The 19,769-nt window shown below is 35.6% G+C and overlaps 2 protein-coding genes across 12 annotated transcripts; both read left to right on the forward strand.

Moving 5' to 3' along the window:
* The first annotated feature begins 515 nt into the window (after positions 1–515).
* On the forward strand, positions 516–12,537 carry CYCB3;1 (cyclin b3;1). 11 transcript variants are annotated; one of them, XM_086664980.1, is made up of 30 exons: positions 516–788; positions 2,130–2,166; positions 2,818–2,919; positions 3,184–3,266; positions 3,393–3,515; positions 3,781–4,894; positions 4,981–5,026; positions 5,131–5,236; positions 5,344–5,398; positions 5,484–5,552; positions 5,634–5,682; positions 5,761–5,854; positions 5,962–5,997; positions 6,110–6,145; positions 6,262–6,319; positions 6,751–6,805; positions 6,899–6,980; positions 7,060–7,092; positions 7,185–7,230; positions 7,331–7,370; positions 7,515–7,593; positions 8,036–8,090; positions 9,924–10,208; positions 10,346–10,468; positions 11,044–11,133; positions 11,232–11,393; positions 11,502–11,561; positions 11,646–11,744; positions 11,835–12,013; positions 12,125–12,537. In XM_086664980.1, the coding sequence occupies exons 6-30, from the start codon at positions 4,880–4,882 to the stop codon at positions 12,258–12,260; spliced, it is 2,088 nt and encodes a 695-aa protein (XP_086521106.1). In that variant the 5' UTR covers positions 516–788; positions 2,130–2,166; positions 2,818–2,919; positions 3,184–3,266; positions 3,393–3,515; positions 3,781–4,879; the 3' UTR covers positions 12,261–12,537. The 11 variants fall into 11 exon arrangements, 7 of the variants coding, with proteins under 7 accessions (XP_086521106.1, XP_086521107.1, XP_086521105.1 ...); XM_086664981.1 differs by having other exon boundaries at positions 3,393–4,894; positions 6,262–6,310; XM_086664979.1 differs by lacking the exon at positions 2,130–2,166 and having other exon boundaries at positions 521–788.
* A 2,941-nt stretch (positions 12,538–15,478) lies between these two features.
* On the forward strand, positions 15,479–18,818 carry LOC147551967 (polygalacturonase QRT3-like). Its single transcript, XM_086667548.1, has 3 exons — positions 15,479–16,152; positions 16,582–16,827; positions 17,489–18,818. Exons 1-3 carry the CDS (start codon positions 15,856–15,858, stop codon positions 18,596–18,598), a joined length of 1,653 nt encoding a protein of 550 aa, XP_086523674.1. The 5' UTR covers positions 15,479–15,855; the 3' UTR covers positions 18,599–18,818.
* The last annotated feature ends 951 nt before the right edge of the window (positions 18,819–19,769 follow it).

Raw genomic sequence — 19,769 nt, forward strand, 5'->3', positions numbered from 1 at the left:
ACTTATATTTCTCTAACATCTTATTTATTCTGACACAATTCTCTTGAAATTATATTATGTTAACCAAATCTGTATAAAAAAGGTAAAACTAAAAGCTTGGTCATTACGATAAACGGAAAAAGAAACTTTTGTTGTGGAAAGAAGTTTCTTTTTTGAGGAAATAATTTAGCGAATATTTAATTTGGATTTTTTTTTTTAACTTAGGATAAGTTAATTAGTTAGTTTTAAAAATTCAAAGGTTAGACATGTAATTTACTCTAAGTAGATTTATTTTTTATTTCCGATTATCTTTGGACTCTAGACTTATTGATCATTCGATTTTGGACTTAAAACCCATCTTCCCTAATATCTATATTTATATAATAAAACAGATGGATGAGTGATGACTTGGACAAACTTCTGGATAAATCTAGGCTTCCGTCCCACATCAACGTTAATCCCAACCGTTCGATTCAACAAAATCTTCCTGTTTTCTCAACAAACACATCTTCTCGGTTCACGGGATGTTTCTTCTCAGTTCAACGAACAATAAAACAGGTGGATGGGTGCTGACTGGGACAAACCCTGGATAATTCCAGTCGTCCGTCCCAGATCAGCTCTAATCCCAACCGTTAGATTTCAATAAGATCTTCCTGTTTCCTCAACAAACACATCTTCTCGGTTCACGGGATGTATCTTCTCAGTTCAACGGACACATTTCCTCTCCCTCATTTGAAGCCACAATTAAATCAAGATCAGTATTCAAGCTCCTTCGTTTTTTTGGGTTTGTTGTTCAGGGCACACGAAAGGTTAGTATACAATCTCTCCTAAACTTCATCTTTTGTTCTCTCAAACTCTTGCAAACTTCATCTTTTTGAAATAGATTAGAAGTTTAGAATGATGTTTATGTCTTTTAAGTATTTTTCGTTTGAGAAAAGTGAACTGAAATTGTCTACGTTGAGTACTCTCAGGTGTTTGAGAAAATGTCAATAAGAAAAATGTTAAAGTCTGAAATAGAAAATGGGTTGTGGTTTTGATAATGAATAATTGAAAAAAAAAAGGTTTCCTCTGAAAAACTTTGTCTTTTAAGTCTTCATCCATATTAAATTTTGGACTTTGTTGGGTTCTTGGTTGGTTATAATTATTCAATCAATCTAATGTGCACAACGGAAAGAGAATATTGCCCTGAAATTCATTGTGTTTAGGTTCCAATGTCTCAACAACTACAGATATAATCTCTACTTCAGTCACATTGATCCATGCCCAACGTGTACGGGACTTTGTTCATGTGGAATGCTCGATGGACCTTAAAAAAACCTTGACACTTCGCAAGCTTGAACTTCAACCTATCTCTTATCGCTAATTCTACTATGTTGTATTAATATGTGAGGTCTCTTCTTTTTAGTGTTTGGTATAATAACAATTTTACGGATGTTCTATCATCTTGGTATTTCTAGGAGCCTACTTGTTTAATGAAATGCCTAGGTTAACTTAAATACACGATGTGTTATTTCGAAGCTTTCCTTTGTTAACTTTTCCGCAGACGAGCAGTTTTATAGGGAAACAACAAAAAAACACATATATTAAGCTGAATTGGCCAACTCAAATGCTTTAGTTCTCGGGAATGTTTTCCAAATGTTGAGGTGTACTTTTTATGGTTTGAAGTTTCTGTTCGATGTTTAGGGAACAAGGCACATACGATCTTTTAATGAGAATTATTGAACTTTCTTAAAATCTTATCATTGCAAATCAGAATTTGCTTCGATGTGTATATGCGCAACTTGATTTTCAAATGTCTGAAATTTAATGAGACAAGATTATCACATAATCATGAATTTAACACAACACAAAGTAGCTTGATCTTTTTATTTCTCACGTTAATAATCGAATTCATTCTTAATTACCCTAATTCACTTTATTCGAAACCGTCTACCCAATTTTGAAAGGCTACATTCTCCAAATCTCACTCATCTCCTTCTCCGACCGTTACATTTTCTAAATCTTGCCTCATTAAATCTCTTTCTCTACTATTTTTTCATTCATCAAAACTGATTGGATCATCTTCATTCTCTATGAAAAAATTCGATCTGCATTTTCGTTAGATAATATTTCCTTCTATTTGACAATTTTCGACCTTCACATCTGTACAGTGATCTCGGAAAACATTTGAGATCTATGGAAAGCTAGGTTTGGCCAAAACCTTCTCTTTTGCGTATTTGCTTTGAATTTTCATTTAATCCTACGTCATATGTTGAATTATCAATATAGGTAGTGTTTATTGCTGTTTATCTATAGTTAGAAGTACTTTCAAAGTCCTTAAAAATGTTGGTGAAATTATCATTGATTCATAGCCAAGCGCCACGGTCTAATTGAGCTATGGTTCCTTATGTATCATAAAATCTTAACTTTTCATTTCTTATGTTTGCTACAATTAGTATGGACTATTCCTCTCTCACTCTCTTTATTTAATTTTCCAATGGAAGTCCGATGTCTTGGCTTTGTGTTGTGGACTGGCATAACGGCTTGGAATTTAGTTGCTCAATTAGTTTGAACATGTTATAAAGTATATTAGATAATTGGTAATGAAGAAGAACTTATTTTTTTCGTGTTCAACCCTCAATTTGATCTTGTTGGTATCATGTGTGTGAAATGCGCGGTATTCCATTTTGAAAGTTTTTCTTTGTAAGTTACAAGTTACAACATTGATCAGAACTAATTGTTAAGACTCATTATAGTTGGAGCTTTTATTTCCAAGAAATTTACGTCTGATTATATATTTAGATGAGAAAGAGCTTCAAGAAACTTACATCAGGTGGTATTCTGGGTTTGTTTGATTAGGTGATGGTGCAATCCTCGCTGGGCAAAGACGAGAGGAAAGCTATTATATTAACATGTGCAAATACGGGGGAGTAATCAGTTGTGTTATTTTCATTTGTAACTGTAAGTTCCATTTTATAAGAGGCATTATCCTTCATTTTTATTTCTTTATTGAGGTGTGCATTAAAGGAGATTCGCCTATACTTTAGATGTTATTCTGAACTTATTAAACCATTCTTACCTTGCCTCATTACGTAACTACATAAGCTGATCCATTTTAGATGACAAGGCACAGTCTTTGTGTTACTCTGTAGCAAAACAGACTAAAAAAAGTAATTTCTTGCTTATAACAGTCTGTGTTTTCTTCCATTCTTTTTAACCACACAGGGAGAGGTGATCGTCAATAGCTACAATCTGGAATCTTATAGTAAGAATCATGCTTTTACACTTCTTCGCTACGATTATAACAGGTTATGCTTGAAGGATGCTAGAATAATGGAGCAAATTCGTTATCTTACTGGATTTCTGCAATCAAAATAGATTACAACTTAATTAGGGATATTTAAATTATGACTCTCTCTCATATTCTTTTTCAGGAAAAGTCCAGTACTTGGTCAAGGATAGATTATTATAAATTTAAGAAGAAAAGGCTCAGGTTTATTAAGTTTGGATTAAAGCCATATTGCCGAGGGCTTTCTTAGCTATCCCTTATTTAGTTGGTAAATTAATGATTTCACTTAATTGAAATTTATTCAGTTTGTGTTTAGTTCTTAAATCTCTAGGGTAGAGTTTGTTTTCATTATTATCTGAATTTGACTCGACTGAACTTGTTTTTTTTTCAAATCAGATCACGTTAGAGGATATGGTCTAATTATTTCGTCGTGCCGGAGGCACGGGTTATACCTAGTATATATTTACCAATTTGAGTTTGAGAATCTTCGCCCTTCAAAGAAAACATACATTGATTTCCACCACCATTTGCAGGATAAATCGTGGATTGTACCAAATTTTGTAGGACAACAACTAAGGCAGCTTTCTTCCACCTCCAAACACCACCACCACTTCTATTATTTCTCGTACTCTCCCTTCTCCTATTTATTTGTCTTCTATCCCTGCTTGTTGAGCTAAAATTGGTCCGTTTTGGCCAATTCAAGAACTCAATAAATTGATGAAATATATGAGGAAGAGCCCTCACCAAATCATGGTGAAAGTAGATCTGATGGAGTCCTGTCACTTGAGCCCCAACATGCAAGATCATAATGGGTCTCCTAGACGCTTTGAACTCTGGCCCCACTTAGAAATAAGTGAAGAGAAAAACTACATCCATGGTAAGAGCTCCACCTCGAGTCCCATAACAGTAAGTGAGGTATGGAGAAATCAACCTGATACTTTGAGCCCCGTATTGTCTCGAGGTGTTATGTTGAGGAGAGATTTATCCCAACCTGACCCTTGATCTGGTCGAAGGCTTAAAGCTGGAATATTAACAAGTGATTATTCCGAGCTCAAAAACAACCTCAACAGAGTTTAATGACGTGAGAAACTAGAAAGAGCCAATGACCCATTACATACACGAACTGTTAAATATGAAAGGACATGTCAGTGTCAAAAGATACAATATCATCAGACATTACCCTCTTAAAGGGCATGGACATGTGACTCTCATCAAAGTCAGTATCTTACCACCGCATCATCTCAGTCGAGCATCACAACTGAACAACCAAACCTATATAAACATATACGCTTGTGATATTTGGGGATGAAAAAACCACCGACCATGTCCCTCGGACTGGGCCACCGTGGCAATGCTTTAGGCCTCGGATTCGTCAGTCCGAGCGGAGGTGTCTACAGTTGCCGTCTTGAGAGGTGCCTAAAGCAATTTTGGAACGCTCCCTTGCCCTTGAACTTGATTGAACCAACCCACCGTTTATGGTGGTGTTCACCCACGTCAAATCATCCTAAAACCAGGATATATTTCAAAAACACTCAAGGCGCGGTTTCTTCTTGAATTTTAAAACAAACAAAATCACCATTTCGTTTACTAGTTTCGAAGCCTGAAGAGTGAAGAAGAAGCATTACTCAATCAATGGTGTCTTTCAAGGTAAATCTGAATCCAAGTTTCTAAAACCTTCAATGCTATATCACATTACTCAATTCTTTTCCTCTCGTTCTTGTTCTTTAAATTAGGGCAACCAAAGTCAAGTTTCAGAAGATCGTCAACCTATCAAGAAAGGTCCGCTCTTCATTTATCTCAGAATGTTTAGTTTAATGAACAATGGTGGTTCTTACTATGATAATTTATGTTTAGTTTGCTTGAATCGGGTTTTATTGATGCAGTTAGTACGAGAGGATTCAAGGTTTATTCAGACAACAACGAGAGGATAAATGTTCTTGGACGGGAATCCTCTGGTAAAACTGATACAAAAACCCTAATTGGGCAGAGGTATAACGGAATTTTGAAGATCTAACTCTGGAGTCCCTTTCTTCTTGTTTGCTTCTTGTTTTTACCATCTCTCATTTTTTGAGTTTTCTTTTTTTGATGGCTTGAAGAAAATCTTTACCAGTCAGTAGAGGAGCTTCCACAACTGTATCAAGTGCTTTAAAGGTTCAATTTGTTAAATGGGTCACCTGTTTTTCTTACGATTTGTTTCTAGTACTGTTCTAATACTTACTTCACAAAAATATTTTAGGGTTCCATCGAAAATGTACATACGAGGAATGTTAGAGGAGCTTTCACAACTGTATCAAGTGCTACAAAGGTTAAATTTGATAAATGGAACACCAATTTTTCTTAGAATTTGTTTATAATAATGATCTAATACTTCACAAAAATATTTTAGGGTTCTATCGAGAATGTACATACGAGGAACAAAACTCGTGGTAGTGCTGGTGAGATATAATTCCTTAGTTTATGTGTTTGATTACTTGGTTTTGTTTCTTTTCATTACATTGGTCCTTCTTTACCAGTTAAAGTAAAGGTTGGGAGAAAGGTCTTGGCTGATGTGAGCAATGTTAGGAGTACTTTGTCGAGGAACCTACCTAATGCTGGCGTTAAACCAGAGTGAGTCATTATGATTATTGCTATGGTGGTACTTAAGCCTTGAGATAGTAGGAGTTTCTGAATAAATGTGTTTTTTTTTTCTTTTCTTGCTTGTTGTTGCTACGCAGGAAGGGTAAGAGTGAAACAAGTAGTTTGTCTCAAGGGTATGTCGACTGACCTGTTCTGGTTGATTTATATCTAACCTCTTGTGGTACATTCAGCAACCTTGCTTTTCATTATTTCTATCATGAAGTTTCTTTTTCGTTTCCCTTGCAGCAAAATTAATACTGGGAAAAGCTTATCTAGGCCAAGGTACTAGTTGACTAAGGTGGCCCTGGTTCTTAGTTATTTTCTTGTTTTTATTATTATTAATGCAGTCTTTTGTTCACATATACATTTGAGATTCAAGGTCATGTGCATCTTTATAGGGTTTCAGTGGCTCGGAGTACAATGCCTTCAAGCATATCTTCAAGAAAGGTGATCATGGTAAACCTATCAGAATTACAATTGGTTACCTTGTTTGTATTCCATGTTTCTTCCGGTAACTGAAGTTCTTAGAAGGATGGTAAATAAAAGATTATATTTCGTAAGAGGTGAACCTCACCCGATCTGTTAGATCAATAAACATACTTATCCTTGGTTGGCTTGGCCAATGAAAGTGGCTTGTTTCTCTTGGTTAAAAATTATATAACCATGGTTTTTGATTCTGAACTACAAATCTGTTGTTACTTGCTAAGTAGACTATCTACGTTTATGTTTTGTTGTTTTATTATATTATCAAGCACTTTATAGTTGACAGATATGTATGTTATGGAACTAGATCAAGTATTCTTATTCTCTCTTAGTTAAATTTATCTTTCTTTATTTAGTGTCATTGTGAAATACAGTAGCACTAAAGGTTCTAATAATGGAATTAGGGGGCATTGAGAACAAGTGCAAGTCAAGTTGCAGATCCCGACACTTCGAACAAAGGTAAGTTGCTCTTCTTTACTTTTTTCTTTTACGCTTCTTTTATATATTTTTTCCTACTTGAGCTTTTTATTCATTATATGTTCTGGAAAACAGTTAATGCTAAAGGATTTAAAATATATGCCGATAATCAGAAGCCTAAAGTCCAGATTCACGAATATTTTAATACTACTGGCAGGTGATTATATTGTACTCGTTATATTATGTTTTTTATGGTTATGAAACTCCACAAGTTATAAACATTTTCTGTTCGACAGCAATGTTGCAGGAAAGGCCCCACTGCCAACAAGGTATTGAGTTTCACCTGGAATTAGCAACTTATCTTATTTATAAAAAAAGTTTATAAAATTTTGCTCATGATGTTTTTCCCTTTTGATTGAAGGAAGTCATTACCAGTTACTAGAAGGTCTACCCAGGTTCAAATCAAGGTTCTTCAGATATTGTGTTCTAGTAGTGTTAGACTTGGAATGGAGGGTTCTTTACATAAACTGTTTTCCTTGTTTAATATTTCTCCCTTTTCATCCATAGGGGAATGTCAAAAATTCCGAGAAAGGAGCAGGAAGTTCTGGTAAGATAGGATTTTGAGACTTCTCTTTTTTCAGAATACAGGTGCACATGTACCTGGAAAGACCTACATTTATTTTCTCCAAAAATTAGCAGTCTTACGAAAATAACATAAAATAACTTACATAATTTTGTTTGCTGGATTCAGTCAAAGTGAAAGTTACATGTGCACGTAATGAGAGGAGCTACCTGTTCAAGGACCGAGCAAGTGATAGCTTCATACCTATGTGAGTGTTATACATGCGAAATATAAATGTGTTTGCATTTCTTATTAGTATCAACTTCTTTTTGGACTTTGGCATGATATTGAAGTGAAAATAACTCCCATGGAGTAGGAAGAGTAAAAGGGAAGGATTACAAGGGTGGGTAAAGTTCTTATGATCGCTTCCCAATTGTATCACTGCATACTATAATCTTTTTCTAATATTTATGATCTGGTTTAGTATTCAAATTTGGCTTTTGAAGATTGTGTTATCCACACTTTTGTGCTGGAGGACATTTTCCTTCAAAATCATAACAAATTTATCGTCCATACACCATAGGAGCTTGTTATTTCACTTAGTATGTTTAGTCGACTTTCTGTGTTAGCCATTCAGAATATTTACTTTCTCTTTTTGAGTTTATCTGTGCCAAACTAATTTATTCCCCACATTCTACATATATTCCTAGGATTCCCATGGATCAGAGTAAGAATGCAAGTGGATTTTCGAAGAAGCCTCTCAGAGTAAGTATATTTCTTATGCAACCCCCTTTTTGAAAGCAATAAACTTCACATTTAATGATACCTTAATTTTATCAATTTAAAAAGGATACTTAATATACTACCATCGTGGAAAAATGTTTGCGACAGAGAGTTCCCAAGTTTGAAGATATTAAACTAAAATGAAATCATTATTCTGCGAAGATTTTTCCTTTCTCAATTTATTTGATGTAAACTTATATAGACTGAAGCAAATATAGAGGTTAAACATTGATAAACAAGTAGATGTTAAACAAAAGTCTAAAAAAACTCCCATAGTTTCTAATAAAATAAATAAACTTGAAGCAAACCTAAATTAATGTGATCGTTTGTCGCCCTTTTTTTTCCTTTCGAAATTGCGATTGAGTAAATGGAGGGAAAAAGAAACAGTAGGATCCAAATTGAGGATCGAAGATCCACAGTGGAAAAAGAAACAATAGGATCCAAGTGTAGTTGTATATGTCATTGATTTTTTTGGTGTTGATCAAATACTACGGGCCATTCCTTTTCGCCTTTAAGTATGACTTGTACTGCGACAATATTGTGACAGTGGCAAAAGAAACAATAGGATCCAAGTGTAGTCTAACCATTCACATAGTAAAATGGTTAGACTCATGGATTCCTTTTTAGGCGCCATGAGCTCCAATCAGAAGTAGGATCTCCGATTAAGAGAGGTCATAGTTCCATAAATTTATGTTAAATGTAAATAGAGCATTTAACTACCTTTTTCTTCATTTTCCTTTTGTTTGGTGGGTGTATCTTATTGGTTTTCAATCTTGGTCCCTCGCATTAGGAACTACTCAGACTATTAATTTATTAAATACTGTTTTTTTAGCTTACATGCTTTCTCTCATCAACCTAAAGGTCCTAAACCTACGAAAAGAACCCTGCCTGAATAAATATGAAATTAAAGGTTCTCTTACTTTCTTGGGCTATGCATTGTTCTTGCTCTGTTCCGTCTTGTTAAAGTATTATGAGCCTCTTATATATTCGTCTAATGAATTTTTTTGCTCAAATAGGTTAGAAGCCATTAAGTGGAAACCTTAGTCGTCCTAAATATGGTAATGAACAACAGTTTTTGAGTGTAAATACCGGAAGAAGCCTCACTGCAAGCATCCTTGCTCATGTAGATTTATCTTGTAGATGTTTGCTAGGACTTCCCACTCTCTTTCAACCTTTAATTTGCCCTTTCTTATCTTTGCAGATTCATTACCTGCCCAGATATAATTGATATGTTTAATATTCATTTGATTTGCACTTCAAATTCATAGTAATTTATTTGTCTGGAAGTAGTTTGGAAAGTTTTGATATATTTAATGATGTTGCATCTCGAAGAAACACATTTTGAATCTAATCTTATGTTGTTTATGTGTGGAATAAGAGGATTCAGGATATATTTGTTCAGCCTTTATGACATACTGTAGAATTCTGAAGTTCAAAATTAGATTTACCGTGAATGAAGGGGGAGCAAGGGACAGGAAGGATTTTAGTTTTGATTTGTTCCTTAACATAACAAAGTTACTATCGCATTATCTTTTTGAAAGTGAAATGTTATGTAGGGATAACCAGTAACTTAAATGTGGATACCTACGTTATATCTTCCTTCCTATCTGAACTCTGTGAAGAGGAAGCAGGGGATGGAAGGAGGGATTTTAGTTTTGACTTCTTTAACATAAGAAAGTTACTATTGCATAACCTTTTTGTTGAAAGTGAAATCTCATGTAGGAGAATCAATAACTTAAATATGGCTACCTAAGTTATATCCTCCTTCCTGTCTGAACTTTGAAGGTTAAATCAAATTATTATTACATTGTTCAGCCCATTCGGAAGTCTGCTCTTACAGTCTCTGGTGCTCTGAGGAAGTCAAAATCAGTATCGGGTTCAAAGAAGCCTAGCTCTCCTGATGTAACTTCAGGCAAGAGCCAGGAGGAAATAGCGACAAACTGTGTTCCGAAGAATATTGAGTTTGTGCTTCCACGTGAGTATAGCCAGAACAAGCTTCCGTCTGATGGTAGCTCTTCAAGTGCAAAAGCAGATAACATCTCTATGAGCAAATGCACCCGTCGGAAATCTTTTACATCATCACTCGTGGCAAGATCAGAGGTTAGCTTCTACAATTTGTATTTTATTTATTTTTTTTGCTTATGCAAGTTTTTTTGTTTGGTTTTGAGGATTGAAGTGTCCTGCATTTTGGAGTACCTGATGGCTGCTGCATTTTAATCATGTGTTTGTTTTGGCAGGTATTCAAAGTATGTGCTGAGGTTACTAAGCATGGAGAGCTACCTCCAATTGATGATAAAACTAACCACCTTGAAGTAGTTGAATATGTGGACGACATTTATCAGTATTATTGGGTTATGGAGGTGAAGTTTTCTAATATTGTTCATTATTAAGTATTCTGCTTACCATTTCTCGTCTTGAATATCATATATGTTTCCATGATTACTTTTAGAGCTTGTGCATCCTTCAATTGTTGTCTAAATGTAAGTTATCTACACTTAGCTTACTTTAGCGCTCACAGCTGATAATTTGCTTGTATAATTCTGAAGCAATTTGCTAGTTTTTTCAGAACAAACTAGTCGTAAATAATTGTTATACCGCTGATTCTTGTTCTTAAGAGAGTAGAACCAAATCTCAGCTGCTTTGTGCCGGGAATATATGAGGGGGTTTGCTTCGTACTAGGTTCAACTTGCTAAAACCTAAAAGAAGGCACACTTACACGTCTTCGTCATCATCATGATTAAGTACTGGATACTGAATTGAGTGGAAGATAATTTACGTTTCTTATGAATTGCATATATTTCTCTGGTAGAATTTACTAATGATCTACTGTTGTTTTAATTGCATGGTTTAGTGTTGTCTTAGTTGTATAGGTTGCTGCTGTATAGATTTGATTTATTACGGTGTTTACCTCTGCTGAAATTCCTCTCTATAACAGGCAGAAAACCCATCCTTGGCAAACTACATGGCAATTCAAACAGATATTACTCCCCAAATGCGAGGAATATTGATCAATTGGCTAATTGAAGTATGAAATAGATTCCCTTCAATTTTTTTTTCAAATTGCTTTATGATAAATTGATAATTGATAGTTGTATCCTTAACCCGTTCTCATCTTTGTTGCAGGTACACCTCAAATTTGATTTGATGGAAGAAACTTTGTTTCTCATGGTCATGTTGTTTGATAGATTCCTATCCATTTCGATTATTAAAAAAAATGATATGCAGTTAGTTGGTCTGACTGCGTTGTTGTTGGCATCCAAATACGAGGATTTCTGGCATCCTAAGGTAGATAGATGTATAATATTTGGGGGTTCAGTATCTCCTCCGTTTATGTTTCGTTTATTGGCTAAACAAAGCACTCATTCGATCTGATCTAATTATAGTTTAATACAGGTCAGGGATCTGATCAGCATTGCTGCAGACTCTTATACGAGAGATCAAATGCTTTCGATGGTATGCAGCTTCAAATTTTCTTTTGATTCCCTTTGTTTCTCGTATAAGTATATTAACTGTTTTTTACTTTCCTCTTCCCAATAGGAAAAACTTATTCTGAAGAAGTTGATGTTTCGTCTGAATGCACCAACTCCATATGTATTCATGATAAGATTTCTCAAGGCTTCTAAGTCTGATGCTAAGGTATCCTATAACTATAATACCAAAAAGATTTTGAATCAAAGATTCCCAGTCTTTTACAACGCATGTTGACCAATTTGATTTCTCTACCAGCTCAATAAACTAGCATTTTACCTCATAGAGCTGTGCTTGGTCGAATATGAAGCTCTAAAGTTCAAACCATCACTATTATGTGCATCAGCAATTTATGTTGCAAGATGTACCCTCGGAGAAACTTCAGCATGGACTCCACTACTTGCAAGACACTCAAACTATGAAGAACCACAACTCAGGCACATTTATTTTTTTTTGAAGATTTTCTCTCATTTCCACCATTTATGTCTGTTTTAGTTCGACTTCTTAACTTGTACATTTTGTTAATTTATTTAGTGCTTAAAATGCAGGGTTTGCGCGAATATGATATTGCGCTTTCATAAAGGTGCGAGGAAAGGGCAGCTTAAAGTTGCTTACGAAAAGTATATGCACGGTGATCACGGAGGTGTTGCAGAAATAAAACCACTCGATAGACTTCCTCAGTGATTGACATCTTCCTGTAAGCCTCTGCATTCTCACTGTATATATGGAATTTGCACCTGGAGATGCTGTAGTTCACTTTTCAATTACTTTCACGAAAAATTTAACTATGGAATTAGTAGATAACATCTGGAGGGGAAATTTGTTGCTATAGCAACTGCTGATTGGTTATGTTGTGACATTGTATGTGTGTTCCTCTTTTTGTGTTAACAGATTTGAATCTTACATAGTTACATGTGTGATTAAAGATGTATGCAGCTGATTGATAGTTGCATTTGTTCCATTCGGGTTTTATTTCAAAGTGCTTGGACTTGGGTGATAATCTGTGGAACTAAATTGTTGAACGAATACGATAACTTATGTTTACTTTTCTTCTTTGAGATGTCTATTTTACAACTTCTTTACGATATAAGTGTCGTTATCGGTCTCATAATATCTGAGATTGTTTTTCTTCTTCCATTACAAATTCTTCTTCTATTACAAATTCCACTTCTTTGTTGGTCTTTCTTATATATAAATTTCATTACCAATAAGTCTTCAACTGTTCCCACCCAAGCTTAAGGATAATTCTCCATCACACAATAAAATACCTTTAGTGGTAATTTCGAAAGAAGACCATGTGAAAAGGTAATTTGTTTCATGTGGAGACTAATCGTTCTACATGTCACATGATGGCTAATTATTTATAACCCTAAAAAGAAAAAGAAATAAAGACTATAAGGATTGTATTGTAAGTTATTGATTATTAAGTAGTTAGTTGGGCAGATGGCTTCCATACAACTTTCTAGCTTTTCTGTGTTTCTTTCTTTTATTGCCTTCCAAGACAATTTAGGACATCAAGAAAAAAAGGCTACTTTCCACGCCAACACAAAAAAAGAGAGAGGAAATATAAAAGAGAAACAGAAGAATTTGGTGTTCAAGGACGTATGACTCGTCAAGTAGGCCAACATCTAATAAGCCCGCTAGAAAACCTACCTCCTATAAATTTTACTTTTTTTTTTTTTTGTTGAAAGTCCTATAAATTTTACTTGAAAAGTCCCTAAATTAAAAGCACTAACTGCAAAATGGTGTGCGCGACGCTCCGTGTCCCATAAATAAAAAGGAGCACTCTCTGACAATTTACAGACGAAACTAAAAATTCTACAGAGTCTCTTCTGTAAATGAGATCGATCGTGAAAAACCTGCCATGCACGCAAACCATACATTCGCATACAAAAACACAACAGAAGTTAAAAAGAATCAGAACTCAACTAACAAACTCTGGTTCCAAACCGAACCACCAGAGCTCTGATACCACTTGTGACGCCCCATACTCCATAAATAGTCACAAGCACGCCTTAACAATTTACGGACGTGACTAGAATCTGATAGAGTCTCCGCTATAAATGGGAGTGGTGTGGTCACAAGTTCCTCTTAAAAGTTAACATTGTGAGATTACACGACTAATCCTGACAGGTGTGATCACTAGTTCTTCTACTCCTTAACTTCTCTTCTTCTAGTTGAAGAGTGGGAGGACTCGTGTTGAGCCAAATATTAGTCAACTTTGACCAAGTTAACAAGTTTTTTTCATAGGCCTTTAGCCCACTGAGTGGTTAATAAGAGGTCCTTAGCTTTGTTTGCTTCTCTGTCAATCTACCCTGCGTTCTTTGATTGATAAGTCCTTTTAGTGGGGAAACGAAGGGAAATCTCTCTCAGTGGTTCGGGGAGTTGAGGGGAGTGGATGAAGTAGTCAACTAGAAGCAGGTCGATCCTTATTTGGATTGGAGGGTTCCGGTTGGGTGGATTGAACCCATCCGGATGGAGGAGCTCTTCTTTTCCGGAAAAGAAAGGGCAAGAGATCGGAATAGCTGTGGATGGCAGGGTCTCGACTGAGGGTTCCGCTCATCACCTCTACCATCAGAAAATACCACAATATCCGACCGAATTGACCAAACTTTTTGCGAGCTGATCCTAATTAAAAGCCGTTAGAGAGGTGGTGAAACCGACGAAAACCTATCATTTTTTAGTAAAGGGACCAAAAAAATGCTGTGAACAATAGAGGGACAAAATAGAGAGGGACCAAATGGGGAGTGGATCACATCTTAGGCCAAACAGGGAGTAACTCTAAAATCTTTATAATATCCTACTGGGAATTTGGTAGTGCTGGTTTTACCATATATAAAACCTCATGAACACACAAAGTGTCTCCCCACCATTTATGTTGAAACTTCTTGAGAGTAGTTTTTTTTTCTTGAGAGTAGTTAGTGTAAGAAGTTGGTAACAGCTGACTTGATTTGTCAGAGAAGAATTTTGACATGTTCCAAAGTAGGACATCAAATTCTAGGTTAACTTCAACAACACCCATGAAGATCTAGACCAAAATCAGAGTTACATTGATTCCTACTCATTCTTTTTCACATATGGTGATTTTTGAGTCCATAAAAAGGAAGTAAGCAATATAGGATCAAGTGGACAGTATAAGTAATATCTTTAATTTGAGATTATATGATAAAAATAGAATAATTTTAGTGAACTAGTGATAAGGTGTACACATAATTCTAGGTCAGTCTCGTCAGCGCTAAATCATGACATTTTTTTTTGAATTTTTCTAGTTCATCATACATTTTCTAATTTAAGGGTAATTGATGGTAGTAATTCTAAAAGTATCGATAATGTAACACTAAAAATTAGAATGTCTGATCTCAGATAAAATTTTACAATTTTTTTCTGAAAATTATTTCTAATGGAAATTTAATTTAAATTTCTAAGACAATGTGTCAGTATTTAATCTTAAGGATCTTAAGAAGATACTTTACTTTAACATTTAAACCAAAAGAAACACTAAATCTTCAAAATAACTAATTACATTTCCTACTAAATAATCACCCCAATAAAATAACTTTAAAGATTCACATTTACGACAATGATAATTTAGAAGAGTTCTCTGCTACACAAAATGAAATCACAACTAGAGATCCTGCATTAAAACTTAACATATAAATTTTTTGAAATTTTTGTATAGAAGGTCTTTAAGATTTCAAGCTTAAAAAAGAAAAATATTTAAGACCGATGATAGAAAACCCCCAAATAAGTCCTATATTTAAACTAAAATTATATTACTAGATTGGTTATTGTTTGCTTCTTCTGCGAAATAAAGACGAATTTATTTCGCGTAAATATTCAACAAAATCTCAAGTGCCGGAGCGAGGGAGTTATTAGTGAGACTTTTTAAAGTCAGGGGTATAAAGAAAATATTGTCCAAGAAAGAAAGTTTGAAAAAGAAAAGGGGGGTGGGGTGGAGTTGGTGTTTCTTTGTATGATCCAATAAAAAAAAGAAAAACGTCTCCAAATGGTTGTTTACTAAATCTTTACAATCTTATAGTTACACCCTTCTCTTTCCATGTTCATAATTGCTGCTTTACTTCAATACCCCTCTCTCCTTTCTCTCTCTCTCTAAAATCCCAAATTGATATAAATACAACTTATAACTGTACATGTATTGGTGCTAGAATTGATACATTCAATGTCTGTTTATTAAGGTAGAGAGAGAAAGAGAGAAAATAAAGATAGATAGAGAGAGAGAAAATAAAGAGAGATCCAAGAAGGGAAGAGAGAGAGAGAGATGAGAATGAAAAGAAGTAGTAAGAATGAAAGGGTTTCTTTGTGGATGTTGATAGGGTTGTTTTTGTTATTTGGTTTGATGGGGATGCATGTTTATGGTGATCAAGATCATGTTGATCACCGGAATCTAAAAGTGGGCCAGTTATCCGGTGACATTAGTAGAAGACATACAAAGATGATGAACAAAATGCAAAAACTTAAAACTTCTTTTCTTCGCCGGAATTTAGTTTCTCAACATTCTTCTTCCCCACCGTCGGCTGTTGCCATCGTTTCTCCTTCCCCTAGTTATCACTTGCCGGTAATTTCATCTTTCAATTACTCTCTTCCATTTTACTACTAATTTTGATCATTCTTGGTTTAATATTATTTTTTAATTTATATATATATTTTTCAATATTAATTTATAAATTGAAAAGGGTAATAATGGTAATTCACTAGGTTTGCTGGTAGTGATTTTCTCAACTAGTTTTATTTAAGGTTCTTTTTAGCATTAATTATTTTAAAAAAAATTATTAAGAAAAAAAATCAAGAATTAATTAGTAAAAATAGAACAAAATTCAAGAATTTATTAGTAATTAGTAACAATTCAAGAATTTAAAGAAATGAATAAGTAAATTTATAATAGGAGTTACTAACAAAGTATTTATAACTAAACAATTTAAGAATTATTAACATAATAAATACTATAATTAAGTAAATTAATATAAATGAATGATGTTGTAATCAGACGGCGATTGTACCAAATTCGAGGATTTATCAAGTGACATCGTACGGTGCGGATCCAAGCGGGAAAATCGATAGCACCAAGGCTCTCCAACGCGCAATTTCAGAGGCATTTGAGCAAGGACACAATGGGGAGTTCCTAAATGAAGGAATAGTTGATCTTGGTGGTGCTCAAATTCATCTTGAAGGTGGTTCTTATCTCATCACTTCTCCCTTGCAATTCCCATCCTCTGGTGGTGGAAACTTTATGGTACATAATCTATCTTCATTATTCAATCAGAAATGTTGTTTGGTCGGAAAACGGGAGCCGTGGGGGTGGCCGGCTCCCATTAGTTAGGGCCATTGGAGAGAGCAATCCCCTGACTAATGGGAGTCAACCACGTCAGCTTTCGACCTTTTCGGGCTTGATAGCATTTCTCTTTTTCAATTTCATTTTTTTCTTAGATTTCTTTACCGAATTTACTCTTCTTACATCTTGGTGGGGTAGTCTTGGTGTAGTCGGATTAGTTGGGCGGGCGGTCGGGCGGACGGGTGGTTATTTGATGTTGTTAATCCCTCCCCAAATGCTATAAAACAGATCAGTTTTGGGGTTGCATTGTCTTACATTGTCAAAGACCCAAAAACTAGTGATCTAGGGGCATTTTTGACATTTTGGGAGTGTGACACCACGATCCTGCTTTGGTGGGTCAAGCACAAACTGGGCTAGCAAGCTGGGTAAAACAGCCTAGCCCAAGCCTTACATACCCTGTAACTGGCCTATCGTTGGTGGGTCGGATCTAATTCTATTCGCGAGACAATTATACTCAAAAATTTAAGAATGAACAAGCGGAAATATAGCGACATGTTTATGTTATATCTATATATGAACTTTGAGAGAAATAACTTGATCGACTACTTTGTAAAACAAACAGATTTATGGAGGGTCAATACGGGCATCAAATAATTTTCCGAAAGATCGATACCTAATTGAGATTTCAGCATCAGCATCATCATCAAGTGGTAACCCTAATCCATCAAAAAAGATCAAACCAACTAGCACAACTACTAATACTACAACTACTAGTTTTGGAGAAGAGCTAGTTTCATTGAGCTACCCATATGAAGACATAACATTGAAGGACTTAATGTTAGATTCAAACTACAGTGGGGGTGGAATCAAAATCATAAACTCATTAAGGACAACAATTGATAACTGCTATATTACACATTTCACAACAACTGGTATTCTAGTCCAAGGTGGTCATGAGACATATATTCATAATTCTTTCTTAGGTCAACACATTACTGCCGGCGGAGATCCCGGCGAGAAGAGCTTTTCCGGCACAGGTATCAATCTAAGTGGTAATGATAATGCAGTTACAGATGTTGTCATCTTCTCTGCTGCCACTGGTGTGATTATATCTGGTCAAGCTAACATTCTTACTGGGGTACATTGTTACAATAAGGCAACCGGTTGGGGTGGAGTTGGAATTTACTTACAGTTACCGGGGTTAACCCAAACTCGAATAGTCAATTCTTATTTGGATTATACTGGTATTGTAGCTGAGGACCCGGTTCAACTTCATATTTCTAACACATTTTTTCTTGGGGATGCTTATATTGTTCTCAAGTCCATAAAGGGTGTGATTAGTGGTGTTAATATCGTCGATAATATGTTTTCGGGTAGTGATAAAGGGACAGATATCATTCAATTGGATCAGTCAAATTCGCGATTCAGTAATGTGGATCAAGTAGTAATCGATCGGAACAATGTACGTGGGATGAATTTAAGATCGACTATTGGTAGAGGATCGGTACAAGGGAATGGAAGTTCATGGAGTTTGGATTTCAACAAGGTTTTGTTATTTCCGGATATGATTAAACACGTACAATATACGTTACATACGGATTCACCGTCTTTTCCTAATCATGTGTTGCGTAATGTAACGGGCAACCGGGTTGTGGTTGAAGCTGATAAATCTGTCGTCGCTAAAATTTACGCAACGGTAGATCAAGCTTCGACGATTGGTATTGCTAACTGATTATCTTGAAGGATGTATACATGGTGGAAATAAAACCTAACAGCAAATACAGGAACAAGAGTGGCTTAATTGTAATGTTTCTTTAGTATATTGTTATGGGAGTAGTTATACAATTAAATCTGTCACTGAAATCTGTCAATTGTTTTCATGTAATTGAGGTGGATTCTGATGATAATTTTGAAGATCTAATGCTATATCGTGTAAACCGATATTTGGTTAATTACCTTTTTCTTATCATATTAGAAAGTGTCATGTCCTTCACATATTTTATCTAATTCTACTCGCATCCGTTTTGGGGCATAAAGAAAAGGTTAATTCCGTTTTGGCCCCCGATTTGTGACCAACTGGCCGTTTTAGCCCCTATAAGTGTCCGGCAGTTCGTTTTGGCCCCAAAAAATTCCTAAATGGCCCCAAATTTTTTTAACCTCCCAATTATACCCCCATGGCATTTCTGTAATTTATTTTTTTTCTTTTTCTTTGTCCACCTCATCTAACAATTGACACATCACTCTGTCCACCTCACCCTTCTTCTCCGGCGAAAGGTTGCCGGCCGGAATAAAAAATTCCGGCCGGCCACCTTTACCAAAATAAATTTTTTTTTTTTTTTTTATTTCTCTCTCTTCTTCATCTCCTTCTTTCTCTCTCTTCTTCATCTCCTTCTTTCTTTCTTTACCTCTCTCTCTCTCTCTAACCCTTCTATTTCTCTCTCTCTAACCCCTCTCTCTCTCTCTCTAACCCCTCTCTCTCTCTCTCTAACCCCTCTCTCTCTCTCCCTATAACTCCGGCGAAGGGGCGGAGCCCCTTCGCCGGAGAACCAGACCTTGAAGGTCTGGTTTGAAACCAGATTCGGTCTGGTTTCAAACCAGACCGAGATCTGGTTTCTACAACCAGATCCCGGTCTGGTTTGAAACCAGATCGGAATCTGGTTTCTACTAAGAAACCAGATTCCGATCTGGTTTCAAACCAGACCGGGATCTGGTTGTAGAAACCAGATCTCGGTCTGGTTTGAAACCAGACCGAATCTGGTTTCCAACCAGACCTTCAAGGTCTGGTTTCCAACCAGACCTTCAAGGTCTGGTTTCCAACCAGACCTTCAAGGTCTGGTTTCCAACCAGACCTTCAAGGTCTGGTTCTCCGGCGAAGGGGCTCCGCCCCTTCGCCGGAGTTATAG

The sequence above is a fragment of the Eschscholzia californica genome, unplaced genomic scaffold, assembly GCF_041429995.1.
Source record: "Eschscholzia californica isolate CP2 unplaced genomic scaffold, dmEscCali1.0.p SCAF_3, whole genome shotgun sequence".
Classification (NCBI taxonomy): domain Eukaryota; kingdom Viridiplantae; phylum Streptophyta; class Magnoliopsida; order Ranunculales; family Papaveraceae; genus Eschscholzia; species Eschscholzia californica.

Coding starts and splice junctions, on each gene's coding strand:
- LOC147551967 (XM_086667548.1), top strand. CDS start 15,856: ATGAGAATGAAAAGAAGTAGTAAGAATGAAAGGGTTTCTTTGTGGATG. Junction 16,153..16,581: donor CCCCTAGTTATCACTTGCCG/GTAATTTCATCT, acceptor TGTTGTAATCAG/ACGGCGATTGTACCAAATTC. Junction 16,828..17,488: donor CTGGTGGTGGAAACTTTATG/GTACATAATCTA, acceptor TAAAACAAACAG/ATTTATGGAGGGTCAATACG.